This window comes from Culex pipiens, chromosome 2 (assembly GCF_016801865.2).
Source record: "Culex pipiens pallens isolate TS chromosome 2, TS_CPP_V2, whole genome shotgun sequence".
Lineage (NCBI taxonomy): Eukaryota > Metazoa > Arthropoda > Insecta > Diptera > Culicidae > Culex > Culex pipiens.
In genome coordinates this window covers 28,065,372-28,083,723 of record NC_068938.1, presented here as the reverse complement: position 1 = coordinate 28,083,723, position 18,352 = coordinate 28,065,372, and the positions used below count along the sequence as shown (strand labels likewise).

Sequence of the window (18,352 nt, the reverse complement as noted above, 5' to 3'; positions counted from 1 at the left end):
AAGCATATTTTTTAAATATTTTAGCGACGTATTTTTTTACGATTCAAACTTGGGTGTTTGTGTTTGTGTTTGTGTTTGTGTTTGTGTTTGTGTTTGTGTTTGTGTTTGTGTTTGTGTTTGTGTTTGTGTTTGTGTTTGTGTTTGTGTTTGTGTTTGTGTTTGTGTTTGTGTTTGTGTTTGTGTTTGTGTTTGTGTTTGTGTTTGTGTTTGTGTTTGTGTTTGTGTTTGTGTTTGTGTTTGTGTTTGTGTTTGTGTTTGTGTTTGTGTTTGTGTTTGTGTTTGTGTTTGTGTTTGTGTTTGTGTTTGTGTTTGTGTTTGTGTTTGTGTTTGTGTTTGTGTTTGTGTTTGTGTTTGTGTTTGTGTTTGTGTTTGTGTTTGTGTTTGTGTTTGTGTTTGTGTTTGTGTTTGTGTTTGATTGATTTAAGATGAAGAATTGTTGACACCCCTAAAGCAGAGAAATAATTCAATTAATTGTCATTTTCACTATTGTAGTTTGATTTACCCAAAAATAACCTGAACAGTAATCGTTTTTGTGCTCGTACATGAAAAACGATCAAGATCAAGAACATTTAAGATATTTCAAAGTAGGGGAACAGCATCTAATTCCAGCGTGCCTCTAATGTTGGCAGGTCAGAACTTTGACATTCAATTAAAACTCATTAAAAGCGATTTCAACAGAAATCGAGTGATAAATAGCTCAATAAGAAGTGAGCAAGCAAGTTTCTATTAAAAGTTTTGCAAAATTAGTTGTTTAAATAGTGAAAATCAGCAAATTGGATGGAGTTAGGAGCGAGTGCTTAACCTGCCAAAGATACGAGAATTTCCCCTAGAATGTATTTTTTTATTGTTATTTCGATCCAATTCAATCAACATTTCGTCAAGGTTGTAGTTGGAAACCAATGGTCGTGAAATGCAAAACAAACAAAACCAGTCATTAAACGATTCACAACAACCCAATGACGGGTCGTAAACATTCACCAATTTGTCAATAGACGCCACTTTGCAACTTTTCAACGTTTCTGCACTAATTTCTTCTTTTATGGATTTGCAAAACAACGCCTTTAAAACAAGTCGCTCAAGTTGCTCAAACCTCCCCGTCGTAAACCTTAACAGCAACAACAGCACCACCCCATAAACTGCCTAATTATCACCGGCATTAATCTGGTGGACGCGCGCCGCCGTGCCGCATGTGTCAATTGTCACCACTTTACCCCAATTACACAGAAATCCGGCAGAGAGACCCCCGTTGTAATCATCGATCAAAACTTTACGACCCTCGCGATCAAGCGCGCGATTGTCCACTGCAGAAAGAATCGCGCGCCAATTTCGCGATCCAAGCACGTGGAGTGTGACTTGAACGGGAGAGAGCGAGCGACGAACTTGGTGAGAAGTCGAAGTTTTCTCTCCCGAATCGCTCCCTTGGGTGGTTTCCACTCAACAACCCCACGGTCGGAAAAGCTTCAACCCCTAAATCGAGAGAGCGCTTTTTCTGCGAGAGTGAGCGCGTTGGTGGTCTCTCCGGGTCTCTTGGGCAAGAACTGGTCGCATGGTGGCGAACGCAAGACCTCCTGAACTTGTCCGAGTAACGTTTTGTATAAAAGACCCTGCCACCGGGCCAAACACCATCCAGTACCCAGTCGAACTTTGGAGTTCCAAGTTCGGTTTTTTACTTTTAAAAAACCCACCGTCCAGCAATAAGCAGAATCACAATGAAGATATTGGTACGTGTGTGAGCATGGCGCGCAAAAAGGATTAACTGAAAAAAGTGTTGTGTGTTTGGGAGATTTGGTTCTTGAAAAAAGTGTTCTTGCAACGAAAAAAAAAACTTTCAAGTTTTGTGAATGGACTGTTACGCAAGAAAAACTACAACGATTCAAGATTCTGAAAGTGAAACCGAGCAGGACTCGTCGAGCAGATACGAGCTCAGCCAGTGGATCAATAAACAAGAAGAACAAGTTTCTGAGCTGAGTGTGGAGTTGGTTGGGGTGGTGCAAAATGTGCATTTGCATAACTGGAGCTGATCAAAGCAGCGGCAGCAGCAGAACTTGTTTGTTGATCGTAGTTTGAGCAATACGGAAATTTGTGATTTCGACACACCTTCTTGTGTCCACGATATCGTGATTGATCAAGAAGGAGACACACATTCTGCTGATAAGTGAATGATTCATAAGTGAAATTATTAACTCATCTTGACTAAATCCATTTAATTTTGGAAAAGAAAGTAGAAAAAAAATATGAATTTTTGCAACAATTTCGATAAGTAAAAATATTTTATGTAAAAACAGCATTAAATTCCTTAAATCAAAAAGTGATTCGTGTTGGACCAGAATAGTTGTTGAAATTCTCAAGAACATGATTATCATTTTAAAAACAACTTTATGAAAACGACGTCAAAGCCTTTCATGCCATCAAAAAATAAATAGAAAAATCCGAAAAAATTCCATCTTATGATACCAATGTTCTCAGATTAGAAAAAAAAACTCAATTTATTTTTTTAACTAACAATTTTCATAGCTTTGTAAGGATTCCAATTCTTTAAATTTTATTAAGATTAAGTTTTTGAACATTTCCTCACATTCATCTTTCTTGTTCATTTAAATCTCAATACCAACGTAAAAATAAATCAATTTTATTCGAGTTTTAAACTATTTCATCCACGGATTCTTGACAAATATTTAATTGTCTGTAAAAAAATCTCTTATTTTAAAGCAAAGCTGTTTTTTCTGAACTATACAGAATGTTTCTTATTTTCTTTTCTAAAATGAAGTTTAGTGTGATTTTTTATAGCAGTATTTTTTTCAATAAAAACGAAAACTCATTTTTACACATGATTTTTGCTCAAATTTTTTTTATACTTCTTATTCTCTTAAAAATGGTACAGAATATCATGAAAAAAATATGAATCTGAAAATTAAAATCGTGGAGAGCATTTAAAAAAAAAGACTGAAGATTTTTGAAAAGGTTGAAACAATTTTAATAAATGATTCTATTACATTTGAAAAAGATAATTTTATTTTAAAATTGCATCATTATCGATAAAAAAAAGTTAAAATGTTTATAAAAGAAAAGAATCATCACAGACAAAAAGACATACAAGTTTGAGTAAATTTGTGACCAATGCATAAGTCCGATATTGGTTGATTTTTGTCACCGTGTTTTACAAAAACACAATCACAATAAAAAAAATTAAGCTCTTAATGAAACCATCATTCTAACTCTCTTTCTGGCAAATTTTGACTTAAAATTGCCGTTAGTTTTACAATTCAAATGGTAGATGGACGATGAAGCCATTTCTCTCCGACCAACAAGAGATTTGGTGAATTACGATAAGATGATGATGATAAGAATATCTACCAAACTCTCAACAGAATATCAAAGAGTGAACGATTTTTTCAATGTTCTCTCTGTTGTTTCTGACAGCATCATCAGATTCCATAGTTTTAAAATTGTTCACAAACATTGCTTGCTGAATAATCTGACAGTTCTTTTAGTGCTTTTACCTTTACATTTTACCTTTGAATGTATTAGTGAAATCAATATTTCCCTCGAAATCTTGAAATTCATTTTTTGAGCATTATTTTCGCTTAATCTCGTGAACGAGAGAGGAGAGACTTGACATCTCTCGATTGTTTTTCTTTTTCAGAGTGTAATAAGTAGAACTCTTTTTAAAGAAGACTCTTCTATCACTTAACATTTTATAAAGCTGTATGAAAACTGCCTATCATTCATCTTCAAATGTATTAGTGAAATCGGCATTTCTCTCGAAAATCTTGAAATTCATTCGTTCAGTTCATTCAGCATGAGTTTCACAGAATCTCGTGAAAGAGAGAAGAGAGGCTTGTTCTCTCTTGAATTGCTCATTTCTGTGAGAGCTCTGTGTAACTCTTTTGATGAAGATTCTCTCAACCCTCATGATTTTATTAAGCTGAATGAAAAACCATTTTTTCCAAGTTCAATCGGCACATATCGTCTTAAACATGACAACGCAATTTTAACACCTCTCTATCCACTTGCAGGTGTCGTTAGGTCTAGCCACGCTGCTGGTTTTAAGTTCTGTGGCCGCCGAGGACAAGAAGGCCGAAGAAGTGAAACCAGTCGCGGCGGAGGCGGAAAAGAAGCAGGATAAGCGTGGAATTTTCGACCATGACTTTGGTGGACACGACTTCCACGAGTTCGAGCACGGCCATCACCACCAGGTTGAGTACCAGCCCCACCACGAGAAGACGGTGACCGTGGTCAAGAAGGTCGCCGTGCCGTACCCGGTTGAGAAGCACATCCCATACCCAGTGGAGAAGCACGTCCCATACCCGGTCAAGGTTGGCGTGCCCAAGCCATACCCAGTCTACAAGACGGTGCACTACCCGGTGAAGGAGATCGTCAAGGTGCCGTACCATGTCCCAGCTCCCTACCCCGTTGAGAAGCACGTCCATGTCCCAGTGCATGTCCCAGTTGACCGACCAGTCCCAGTGAAGGTGTACGTGCCAGCCCCATACCCAGTGGAGAAGAAGGTCCCAGTCCCCGTTAAGGTCCATGTCCCAGCTCCGTACCCGGTTGAGAAGATCGTGAAGGTCCCGGTCAAGGTTCCGGTTCATGTTGAGAAGCCATACCCGGTTGAGAAGATCGTCCACTACCCAGTCCATGTCCCAGTCGACCGTCCCGTCCCAGTCCATGTTGAGAAGCCCGTCCCAGTGCCAGTCGAGAAGCCCGTCCCATACCCAGTTTACAAGAACGTCCCATACCCCGTCCATGTCCCATATGACCGTCCCGTGCCGGTCCATGTTGACAAACCAGTCCCAGTCCCAGTCAAGGTGCCATACCCGCAGCCTTACCCAGTCGTCAAGCACATCCCCTACCCAGTCGAGAAGCACGTCCCATACCCAGTGAAGGTCCCGGTCGACCGCCCAGTCCCGTACACCGTCGAGAAGCACATCCCGGTCGAAATCGAGAAGCATGTCCCATACCCAGTCAAGGTCCCAGTTCATGTTCCAGTCCACCACGAGGAACACCACCACGAAGAGCACATCCAGCACGATGACCACCACGACTTCCACCATGAATACCACCACTAAGGAAAAAATTGTGATAAAACCTTCCCCTCAAACAACCCCCACTCCCCCAATCCCAATTGTTCCTGTTAACCCCAAACATCCCCAAGAGAAGAGAAAGAAAAAATGAACTCAACGGCTAACTTCAGAGCAACAACAAAAAACTGCCCCCAAAGAAACTAACCTCTCGAACGTGAGACAAACTACCAACAAACCCCCCCATCCTGTATCGCATAACTTGTCGTGTGATATTGACTAAGTTACCATATTTGTCGTCGTTACGCTTAGAGAGAGAGATCGAGCAAATACTCACAACCCCCCCAACCCAAATCAACCGGATCGGAAAATTTACCTCCAAACGGGCGAGTGGCTTCCTGCGGAAGAGCAGCGCCCGTTTCGCGAATAAATTTTCATGAAAAATCTCTTTTCCGATCCTCACCCACTCCCACACCCTATAAAGAAAAAGTTGGAAAAGTTTACCAAACAAAAATGAAAGTTGAGCGCCCCACGCCCTGCCCCCTGCCTTAAATTGTTATATTTGTTTCACAAATTATTATTATTATTGTACCGAATCGACCGAAGAGAGCGAGCAAGAGAGAGTGAGAAAAAAGCGATAAAAAAGACTTATTAAAAAAATGAACCAAAAAATCATAAACCATCCGTTGTTTTAATAACTCGAAAAATTAAGCCGAAAAACGCACCCGACTATGACTTCATAAACATTATAGCGGCAGCCCCTTAAAACGTGGTGAAACTCGCGCGCGTCAATTTATGACCATGTTGGGCGATCCCATCCCTCCACAGATTATAAAACCTCGAAAAAAAACATCATCAACAATTTCCACTTGGGTGAATTTGCCGTGCACACCATAAGCCACCCCATTTCAAGTGATCGAATGAGTTTAATCGAAAGCCACTTCCCCTTAAGCTGTTTTTGTCGCAAACTAACCACAACTTGGCACCACCTGCTTCACCGGAGGTGGTCAGTGTGCATTGTACCTGAAGAAATGCAAATTTCCTCTTCCAAATGCACTTGCAGAAAACATCAACTGTTACAACATCGCACGTCACACGTCACCACCCGTCAAGGTAACAAGTCAACAAACAGTTTTTAAAAAGGAAAGAAGTGGGGAAAAATCAGAAAAACAAAAAAAAACGAAAGTCACGATCGACTGACCCAGATTGCGGAATTTCAAAAGGTTCGACGACCACCATATGTGGTTGTGTGTTAGGACGCAGTGACGAACTGGTTTGACGGATCGATTAAAGTCGGGGTGTGGAAATGGAACTGAATGCACTTTTGTGCAAGCGGGTTGGGTTGCATATGATTTTTTTTTGCATTTAACAGAGCCGGAAATTATGAAATATTGCTGTTAGTTTTGCTGGATATTTTGTCCTTAACGGTGCACATGAACCAGAGCTTTTGCTACGCAGATTTTAGTATCTCCAAAACTGCGGTAACTACCGATATGATTTTTGATTCGTCTCCTAAACAACTGACATCAAAATAATTTACAACTCATTTTAACTATTTTAACAATCACATTTTGCAGAATTGGGTCCGTAAGTTTGACGATTTTGGAATAAGAAAACAACAACATCTTTGAACTCAATATTAATTTTCAAACCTGTATTTCAAAATACAGGGCGATAAGTATCACAAATTTTTTCATGAATCATTATTTTTTTTAATAATTTGCTAAACTTTAATGAATTTACGAAAATATATTTTTCTTCAACTTTCTGTATTAAAAATAAATAAGAATTAAACAATGCATTCTGAATAGTTTACTATCGAAAACAAAATATGTTCAGTAAAAATTTAAACTGTGTCAGTAATTTTTCCCCTCAGGGAGGGAGGGGAGATGAACACTTAAAATAAAATTTGCAAAGACCAAATCTAAAAACTAACCTTTCCACTACATTTCTTTTTTCATATTTTATAACACTGCAATGAATAATTTCACAAAAAACAATTCAAATGTTCTTCTAAGTTTCTTGTAGTTTATTTGTCAATAAATATTTTGAATACATTTTTCAATATGTATAAAATTGTTTTTTTGACGAATATCTATGACTTGACTTTTACTATTGAAATTCACCTAATTTGTCTGAATTGATTTATGTCTAGTATTTTCTAACATAGTTTCTTTTAAACAAAATATTTTTAATGAAAATAAAACAAAAAAAATCAACACAAATAAAACTTATTGAAAAGAAAAATTTACAAATAAAATCATGATACATTTTTGTAAGCCTTTTCTTCTCCTATCCACTGTTGTATGTAAGTTATTTTTAACTATACAAATCTATACACTTGGTAAAGCATTTGTCAACAGTTATAACTAGGCTTAGTGGTTTTCCACGCTCAAAAATTTCAAATTTCACGGGGACCTAAATGTCAAAACACCAAATTTCTCGGATTTTGGCGGAATTTGAAAATGTTATAATAATTCTGAAAATCCTTTGTTAAAATTACAAAAACTACTTTTTATGCAAATTATATATTAATTTTCAATAAACTAAAAACATTTTTTTCAATTTCAACGTGGCACAAAAAAAACTTTTCCAAAAAAATTTTAACGTCATTCATTGAACTGCTGTTTTATAAATTCGACTTACATAGCTTAAAATTTTTCACTGATTTGCTTCTACTTTATTTTTTTAAATTTTATTGAATTTCACGTCGGAGCAAGATTAAAAAAAACTTGTGCAACAAAAATGTTTGGAATAACTTGAATTTTCTGCGCATATTTAAGTATTTTTTTAGGCTTTCATCTATCTTTCCAAATTTAAATTAAAAATCAAAAGGCAAAAATAATTAAATCTGTAACGATATCTTAAAAATGTTAAACAAAATCGGAACAGAAAACATCACGCTTTTTTTTAAAACTAATAAAATCTACATAAAAAGTCTTTATGATTGAAATATTTATTATGTTAATATTTTCAAGAATTGATTTGAAAAAATGATAAATTTCACGGAAATTTTCACATTTTCTAACACGTTCACATTCACTAACCCTAGTTATAACTGCTCCAAGATTGATTATGAACACAGCTGAAGAAATTTCAAAACTATTTCATGCACATAAATAAACTAGTAATAACTAGGAGCGGCCGTGGCTGACTGGTCACGGTGTTCGCTTTGTAAGCGAATGGTCCTGGGTTCGATTCCCATCTGCTCCCAACAAGAAAGTACACAGAAAAAAAAATGATGGTAATATTCATCAGGAAATGGTGACAGATTTTGTGGTTAAAAAAATGATGAATTTTACCCCAGAAAATGATGAATTTTCATCAGTTTTTGATGAATATTCATCAGGTTCACATTTTTACACATTCTTTATGTAATATTACTCAAAAAAAGAGGTAATATTCAACCTACCAAATTTTCAACATTCCAAAATTCAACTTTTTTTTCTGTGTATACGAAATATAAATCTTGAAACTGAACTGAACATGAACGAAAAATCAAAGTCGCTCGAGCCGGGGTTCGATCCCCCGTCCTTTGGATTGGTAAGCAAAAATGCTAACCACTATGCCTTCGCGCCCTGGTGAGCTATGACTGGAATTAGGAATACTGTTACTATCAACTATATACGCGCTGGGTCCTTGTCCACTTGACAAGGGTTTGGAAGTTCTAAATAACGTTTGAATCCGATTGGTCCAGACGTTCTTCAGGGCGGGGCTTGTCGATAAAGCTGAAGTACCTCGCGCTCGGCTAGCCAGCGTAGAATTTTAGAAGCAAACTATCTACATTGAAAGCAAAAAAAAAACAATTATAAAGATAATCCAAAGATACTGAATTAATAAGTAAAAATAAAGAGAAGAATGTTCTAATTCAGAATTGAAAGAAAATTACATAGAACTCGACAGAGCCTCGTTGGACACATGTACGACTCGTGCTAAAAAATCAACAAAACAAGAACTAAAAAGCTGCTAAACAATTGAAAAAAATAAAACATTTAAAAACATTTATTATTCCAATTCTTATGAAACACCTAATTTTAAATAAATTTTAAGCTGGTAGTTTTTATAATATATATTAAATAAAATTATACCATATTCACATTAGCAGCCTTAAAAATTTTAAGAGACTAAAATGAGTAATGTTTTATTAAAATAATATTATTTTGAATGTAAATCAACATTTAAAGGTTTGTTTGTTTTAAATTGCATGCATGCATTTAATAAAAAAAAATTGACATCAATTCATCAACTGAAAGTAAATCAGAAAAAGTAATTTCATTCAATCCTGTTTCCTACTGTAAAAATATGACTCAGTAAACTCAGCGCCCTGGAAGTAGCCTAGTAATTAAACGATAACTAACCTCTACCCCTACACTACCAAAAACAACTAGTTGGTTCAAGTACCTACTAACAAACCCAAAGTGCACCCCCCTACGACAACTTGGGCAAGCTTCGACCCCCTGGCAAGAACAAGCCACCAAGGGCCAAATTTCGCAACCCTCTCACTCGGCGCTGCGGCACGACGTTGCACCAAAAGCTGCCCCTTAGAAGTCACGACCACGAGTTGGACTTTCAGGTTCTTGTCTTTCCCGCAGTGAATTAAACTGGCCAGCACAACAAGAACACATTTACATCGACTAAACATGGCAAGCAGCAACTAGGAAGGGGTTTAAACAATGGCCGATTCTAATGTCGTTTTCATGTTTAAAGTTCTGAGCTTTGTGACTAGGTAAATTCTTTGGGAAATGAGATTTGTTGCTAAAATATGCTTCTTGCTTTTTTTTATTCAGTTAAACTATAGTCACTAAAAATATTCATAAATGATTGCTTGCAAAACTTTGAAATTTTTTTAAAAAAATAATGACGATATATTATAAAACTACCAGCAACTCAAAACATTACTTCTGACCTCAACCAATCTTCAGAATACCACAAATACCGCCGGTCATCGATCCGTAACACCGTACTGACAGGCCCCCCGAAAAGAAACCTCGAAAACAAGTTCAATTTCAAGGTCGACCAGTTTTTACCCACCCCCCTCACCGGGCGCGAAACCCCACACCAACGAAAAAAAAGCCACAATAAAAAAGAAAATGATCGAAGGAAAAAAAGCAAACTCAAGCTCAGACGCTGCGACGCCCCCCAACAGGTCGCGGTCAATTAAAGCTCCCGCACAACAGTCACAGAGTGTACGTCGTCGGTGTGAAGTTCACGATCTTCGATGCGAGGGTTGCATCGAGGAAGGTGGCATCAATCTCATCTGAGATATTGTAGCTTACGGACGAAAACATAACCCTCGACTGATCAAATATATTCTGTTTGATTACATGCTTTTGTTTTGGCCTTCTTTTTTATTAATTTGTAAAAAATCTAATTTTTATTTATTTTTATATTTTTATAAATTAATTGCTGTATCGCTTCATGTCATCTAGTGACTTGACCTGACACATCTGACGTTGAAGTCTGGTGTGCTTATTCAAGACGTGGTGTTGTGTATTTTTGCCTGAAGCAGATCATCTTTTAAACATCCCCTGGTCGGTCACCGGGTACGCAGTGAACCAAACAGGCGCAGAAAGAGAAAACCTTTTGGAGCTTTTTGAGCTATTTTAAGGTGGGTTGTTTACGGGCCGGTGTCACGCAGAGGATGGTCACTCTGAGGTAACCTTAGTTAATTGAACCGTAGATGCCGGAAAATTGAAAGGTTGTGGATTACGACAGGATGTGTTACGGCTTTGGCATAGGTGAAGAGGTCTAAACAGATTTGGAGTGAGTATATCTTGGACTTGATGACCTTTCGACCGATAAAATTGATTTTTAGTTGAAACAAGCTAAACCCAACAAATTTCGTCTTGACGTTTTTCCTTTTCTTGACGTTTTTAGATTGTTTGCCTAATCAGCCTCCTGTGATCAAAATTTGATTTTACGTAACTGCAGATTTTGGGTCTTTTGATGAATAACGCAAAGCTTCATCCATTTAAATCAGAATTTTCCATTATTTTGTGATTTTGGTAGGCCACCAGGAGGCAATAGAACAGCAATTGATTATAATGATTGTTTGATTTTTTTTCAGTGTACCTTCCAATATTGCCAAAAACTGTACAAAAAAAGTTTTGGGTAATACTCTACCAACTCACACGAAATCGGGAAAAGTTGCCCCAACCCCTCTTCGATTTGCGTGAAACTTTGTCCTAATGGGTAACTTTTGTCCCTGATCACGAATCCGTTTTTTGATATCTCGTGACGGAGGGGCGGTACGACCCCTTCCATTTTTGAACATGCGAAAAAAGAGGTGTTTTTCAATAATTTGCAGCTTGAAACGGTGATGAGATAGAAATTTGGTGTCAAAGGGACTTTTATGTAAAATTAGACGCCCGATTTGATGGCGTAATCAGAATTTCGAAAAAACGTATTTTTCATCGAAAAAAACACTAAAAAAGTTTTAAAAATTCTCCCATTTTCCGTTACTTGACTGTAAAAAAATTTGGAACATGTCATTTTATGGGAAATTTAATGTACTTTTCGAATCTACATTTACCCAGAAGGGTCCTTTTTTCATTTAGAACAAATTTTTTCATTTTAAAATTTCGTGTTTTTTTCTAACTTTGCAGGGTAATTTTTTAGAGTGTAACAATGTTTTACAAAAATGTAGAACAGACAATTAAAAAAAATTTGATATATAGACATAATGGGTTTGCTTATAAACATCACGAGTTATCGCGATTTTACGAAAAAAAAGTGCTATAAATTAATTTGATAACTTTGCTAAATCCACCCAAATACCTACATGATTGGTTAAATAGACTTCCCTGAAAATCATGATTATTTTGGTTAAAAAAAAACAAGTTTAAAATGTTATAAAAAACGTTGTTCAACAAATTTTATAATTTGGCTATGTGAATTTTATATTATTGTGACCAAATTTCATGAAAAACTATGAATTTTTAACTTAAATATACCCAATTTAATTCAAATTAACTGGTTTGTGTATTTTGTTTAGAATTATTAAATCAAAATTATGTAAAAAATAATAAATTAGCGACTTTTATTAAAAGTTTGAATGGAGTTCATACTATTCAATGAATTTTGCTTTATCACAGTAAGGAATATTGACGAACCGGCAGTTAAAAGCATTTTGATAAAAAATTGATGGTTTGATCCAAAGTATGTCAAATATGTCTTAACAGTCAAAAATTCTTCAAAAGTGATACCTTTATAAAAAAAATTACAAATTACGGGTGGCCGTCTTGCCCCCAAATTTCTTATTTTATAAACCATTTTTTGCAAATAGCTCAACGCATTTTAAACTTTTTCGAGGGACATAATCTTGGGAAAACTTCAATTTAACATGAAAAAATATTTAAAGAAAGTGTTACATATTGTTACCTAACCAAAATTCTTAGTTTGTAAATCATAAAAATTACATCCAGTTTCAAGTTAAAAAATATTTGTTTATTTTGAGCTATTTTCATACTATTTCAAACAATAGGTTTGGCAAAGGTGACTCCATATGGGTCATTCCATCTCAACTGTGCACGAAAAAGAGCAAATTTGAAAATTACCCTCTCCGATCCTGCTCAAATTTGGCTGAGCTGTTGATACTATCAAAACATGCAAGAATCCCGAATTTCATCCAAATCGGACCACCCCCTCCATTTTTGTACCTCCCCAAAAAATTGACTTTTTGGCGATTTTTGGCCAAACCTCCTAGTTTCAAACGGCGATAGCTCAGGAACCACAAATCTCAGAAGGTCGTTCTTGGACTCAATTTTGAAGGAAATCGGACGTAGAATCCATTTACGTGATCATAATGTTGATTAATTTATTTTTTCTACCTGTATTGCGCAATTGAAAACATTAAACGGCCGTATCTCAAAACACCCCAACTTATTTTTTTTATTTTACCTCACCATTGTGTTCTCCGGCCAATTTTACATAAGAATCACCTATCGACAGAAATGAATATGTTTCGTTCCAGAGCTATCGAATTTTAAAGTTTTGTGTTTTCGAGATTACCTGCATCAGCTTCATTCGCCGCATCTGCTAGAAGCACACAGGCGGGCTGATCAATAACTGCTACCTGACCATTTATTGAAATAATATTTCATCATAAATAATCTTCATCAAATTGAGCAAAAATTAACTGTATAATACTGTAGGAAACTGAAGTTTAATCGCAAATGTTTATCTGCTCAAAAAAATTAATGAAGTGGAGCAAAATAGTGCCATTCAGCAAAAACCCCAAAACCTGCTTTATTATTATCATTATTATTATAGTTTATTATTGACACTTTACCATAATTCTGATTTATGGTTTAGATTGATCATATTAAATTAATTTTTATATCGTGAGCCAGCTCCATTTCATTAAAATATGATTTTGGTCAAGGTACATTTAATTAAAAAAATCCTTATACGTAGGAACAGCAGCCGTATTGTGTTCCAAGAATCCAAGAATGATAGGTGAAAAAAAAACACTGTTGTTCGGACGGTGTCGAAATCATCGCAACTAAATTTGGAGAATTAGCCGCTTTGCAGCAGATCAAACTTTGTGATTTTCTTACATTTTTCAGTTTTATACATTCCAGAAATCCTTTTCCTACTCCTTGTGATCGTCCTTCACTAGAATACAACGTATCAAAAATTTTTATTCATTTTAATTCATATTTTTACTCAATAATGTATCGTGCACTTATTTTTCAGTGTTACTAACAAGATTAATTGCATTTTCCTGCTCGCTCCGTCGGAATCCAATTCTGCCCTTTACTGTGTGTCGTCATTGCTCTGTCCAGTGGGTTAACACAGAAATTCACTTCATTAATTTTTTTTGAGCAGATAAACATTTGCGATTAAACTTCAGTTTCCTACAGTATTATACAGTTCATTTTTGCTCAATTTGATGAAGATTATTTATGATGAAATATTATTTCAATAAATGGCCAGGTAGCAGTTATTGATCAGCCCGCCTGTGTGCTTCTAGCAGATGCGGCGAATGAAGCTGATGCAGGTAATCTCGAAAACACAAAACTTTAAAATTCGATATCTCTGGAACGAAACATATTCATTTCTGTCGATAGGTGATTCTTATGTAAAATTAGCCGGGGAACACGATGGTGAGGTCAAATAAAAAAAATAAGTTGGGGTGTTTTGAGATACGGCCGTTTAAAGTTTTCAATTGCGCAATACAGGTAGAATAAATTTTGATCACGGAAATGGATTCTACGTCCAATTTCCTTCAAATTTGAGTCTAAGACCGACCTTCTGAGATTTGTGGTTCCTGAGCTATCGCCGTTTGAAACTAGGAGGTTTGGCCAAAAATCGCCAAAAAGTCGATTTTTTGGGGAGGTACAAAAATGGAGGGGGTGGTCCGATTTGGATGAAATTCGGGATTCAACAGCTCTGCCAAATTTGAGCAGGATCGGAGAGGGTAATTTTCAAATGCTGTTCCGCTTCAGATGGAATGACCCATATGCATTATTTAGCATGAGGAGCAGTATTGCTTAACATTTTAGTAATATTCATTAGTATACTTAGTAAAACAGTGGGTTGGCCGTCTTACCCCCAGCTCCCCTATTATGAAAAAATGCAATCCGAGATTTTGGGGTCTATCGTTTCCTTACACCATAGCGCACCCTTGGGCAAATAATAAAAACATTCGCTGATGTAGTTTTCGAGATACAGCCATTTTAAAGTGTTATTTCCGACTTTTTCTAAGATTTTCTAAGAAAAAGTCGGATATAACATTTTAAAATGGCTGTATCTCGAAAACTACATCAGCAAACCTTCTGAAACTTGGCCCAGAGATACTTGACAGTCAAATGAAGCAAAATTCATCATTATCTCGAATTGCATATTCATTGAAATGCTAAAATTGAATAGATTGTTTTGGATTTTTTATTGAAAATCGGGCTGTATCTCGAAAACTACATCAACATATATTTTTATTTTTTTTGCACATAGATGCGCTATGGTGCAAGGAATCGATAGGCCCCAAAATCTCGGATTGCATTTTTTTCATAATAACGGTATTTTGAGCACCGTGACATCACCTTGGCATTCTCTATGACGAGATTCCTACTCGAAACTAGATTTTGAAGCGGTGAGACAATCTAAACCAATTTTTACACCAAAGCTTCTATCCACCTCAGGATTCGAACTGACGGCTTTGTGAGTCCTAGTGCCGACTAGAGACTCTACCGAAGCAGGATTTTTCACAGGGAGAAGACTTCTTCACCTAGAACCTGGACTGAACTAACGACCAAATCTCCAGGTTAGGCCATTATTAGGTCGTACTACCCCGCCATCACGAGATATCGAAAATGAACCTCGGATTCATTAGCAGGGTCCAAAATTACTATGAGTTTCACGGAAATCGATTAAAAATTGCGGACTCTTTCAAATTTAGCAACCAATTTTCACTAACTATAAATCAAATTGATGGTTCTAAAACATGGTCTTGGCGCAAGATTGTAAGATTCCTACTCCAAACAAGGTTTTCGAAGGCTGTGAGGCGATTCGAATCTCTTTTTAATCCCTGTAGCTCCCATTCTACCCGAGATTCGAACTGACGACCTTTGGATTTTAATCCTACTGCCGACCAGCGACTCTGCCGAAGCACGTTTTATACTTTTTTCAAAGTGACTCCTGAAACTGGACTGATCTAACGATCTAATCTCCTTGCTGGGCTGGAACCAACATTTACTTCCTTATCTAACGGAAGGCGTGACCAGACAAATCTCGTTTAAATTGATTGAGAAGCAACCGGACCCCGCTATATGTTGCATTCAATATTGCATGCCAGAAACGCAAACGAATATCGCCGCTAGAAAACAGTATCGTTGCCTCAGAAACGCCTTAACGTAGGCAATCTATCCGCATGAGTTGCAATGTTATACTGCTTTTCGCTATGATACACATCTCAATTTTGCTCAGGTTTTAATTTAAAGAGGAACAAGACATAGCATTAACACATTTAAGAAAATATAAATTATATAAACAATATAATTATTGTTATACTAAATTCTTATAACATTAATTTAAGCAGCTCGATTAAATAAAAAGAAAAAAAGATTTTAAATTTAAACAAACATGAAGCTTCTGCATTATTTTATACATTTGAAATTAAAAGAATACGTTATAGTGTTAAATTTCACAATATTTAAAAAAAGACTGTTAGTCCAAATTTGTTGTATCCAAAGTAAAACACATAAATCTTTTTTGCCTTCCTCACTGAGGTAAGGCTATAATCCTGCTCTAAAATTGAACTTTGTATAAACACGTCGTAGACCCACCTTCATGTATACATATCGACTCAGAATCGAAAACTGAACAAATGTCTGTGTGTATGTGTGTGTGTATGTGTGTGTGTATGTGTGTGTGTATGTATGTATGTGACCAACAAACTAGCTCATGTTTCTCGGCACTGGCTGAACCGATTTGACCCGAACCTGTTGCATTCGACTTGGTTTAGGGTCCCATAGATCGAGTTTTATACAGATTGAAGTTTCGATAAGTAGTTCAAAAGTTATGTATAAAAATGTGTTTTCACACATATCCGGATCTCACTTAAATGTATGTAAACTATGTCCGGGTCCATCATCCGACCCATCGTTGGTTAGGTTATCAAAAGACCTTTCCAACGAGTTCAAAACATTGAAGATCTGGCAACCCTGTCTCGAGTTATGACCACTTAGGTCATATTTATGTACTTTTTGGATGCCGGATCTCACTTAAATGTATGTAAACTATGTCCGGATCCATCATCCGACCCATCCTTGGTTAGGTTATCAAAAGACCTTTCCAACGAATCCAAAACATTGAAGATCTGGCAACCCTGTCCCGAGATATGTCCACTTAAGTGATATTTATGTACTTTTTGGATGCCGGATCTCACTTAAATGTATGTAAACTATGTCCGGATCCACCATCCAACCCATCCTTGGTTAGGTTATCAAAAGACCTTTCCAACGAGTTCAAAACATTGAAGATCTGGCAACCCTGTCTCGAGATATCCCGACTTAAGTGATATTGATGTACTTTTTGGAAGCCGGATCTCACTTAAATGTATGAAAACTATGTCCGGATCCTCCATCCGACCCATCGTTGGTTAGGTTATCAAAAGACCTTTCCAACGAATCCAAAACATTGATGATCTGGCAACCCTGTCCCGAGATATGTCCACTTAAGTAATATCTATGTACTTTTTGGATGCCGGATCTCACTTAAATGTATGTAAACTATGTCCGGATCCACCATCCGACCCATCGTTGGTTAGGTTATCAAAAGACCTTTCCAACGAGTCCAAAACATTGATGATCTGGCAACCCTGTCTCGAGATATGCCCACTTAAGTGATATTGATGTACTTTTTGGAAGCCGGATCTCACTTAAATGTATGTAAACTATGTCCGGATCCACCATCCAACCCATCCTTGGTTAGGTTATCAAAAGACCTTTCCAACGAGTTCAAAACATTGAAGATCTGGCAACCCTGTCTCGAGATATCCCGACTTAAGTGATATTGATGTACTTTTTGGAAGCCGGATCTCACTTAAATGTATGAAAACTATGTCCGGATCCACCATCCGACCCATCGTTGGTTAGGTTATCAAAAGACCTTTCCAACGAATCCAAAACATTGATGATCTGGCAACCCTGTCCCAAGATATGTCCACTTAAGTAATATCTATGTACTTTTTGGATGCCGGATCTCACTTAAATGTATGTAAACTATGTCCGGATCCACCATCCGACCCATCGTTGGTTAGGTTATCAAAAGATCTTTCCAATGAATAAAAAACATTGAAGATCTGGCAACCCTGTCTTGAGATATGTCCACTTAAGTGATATTTATGTACTTTTTGGATGCCGGATCTCACTTAAATGTATGTAAACAATGTCCGGATCCATCATCCGACCCATCCTTGGTTAGGTTATCAAAAGACCTTTCCAACGAGTCCAAAACATTGATGATCTGGCAACCCTGTCTCGAGATATGCCCACTTAAGTGATATTTATGTACTTTTTGGATGCCGGATCTCACTTAAATGTATGTAAACTATGTCCGGATCCACCATCCGACCCATCGTTGATTAGGTTATCAAAAGACCTTTCCAACGAGTTCAAAACATTGAAGATCTGGCAACCCTGTCTCGAGATATTCCGACTTAAGTGATATTGATGTACTTTTTGGAAGCCGGATCTCACTTAAATGTATGTAAACTATGTCCGGATCCACCATCCGACCCATCGTTGGTTAGGTTATCAAAAGACCTTTCCAACGAATCCAAAACATTGATGATCTGGCAACCCTGTCCCGAGATATGTCCACTTAAGTAA

At 36.8% G+C, this 18,352-nt stretch overlaps 2 protein-coding genes across 3 annotated transcripts in view; one reads left to right on the top strand and one right to left on the bottom strand.

Annotated features, from left to right (window-relative positions):
* The window catches only part of LOC120426646 (angiotensin-converting enzyme), a 244,131-nt gene that overhangs the window by 163,836 nt on the left and 61,943 nt on the right, over window positions 1-18,352 (bottom strand). The gene's annotated exons all lie outside the window — the stretch shown is intronic.
* On the top strand, window positions 1,578-5,700 carry LOC120415588 (skin secretory protein xP2-like). The gene is made up of 2 exons (XM_039577179.2): window positions 1,578-1,721; window positions 4,017-5,700. The coding sequence occupies exons 1-2, from the start codon at window positions 1,710-1,712 to the stop codon at window positions 5,067-5,069; spliced, it is 1,065 nt and encodes a 354-aa protein (XP_039433113.1). The 5' UTR covers window positions 1,578-1,709; the 3' UTR covers window positions 5,070-5,700.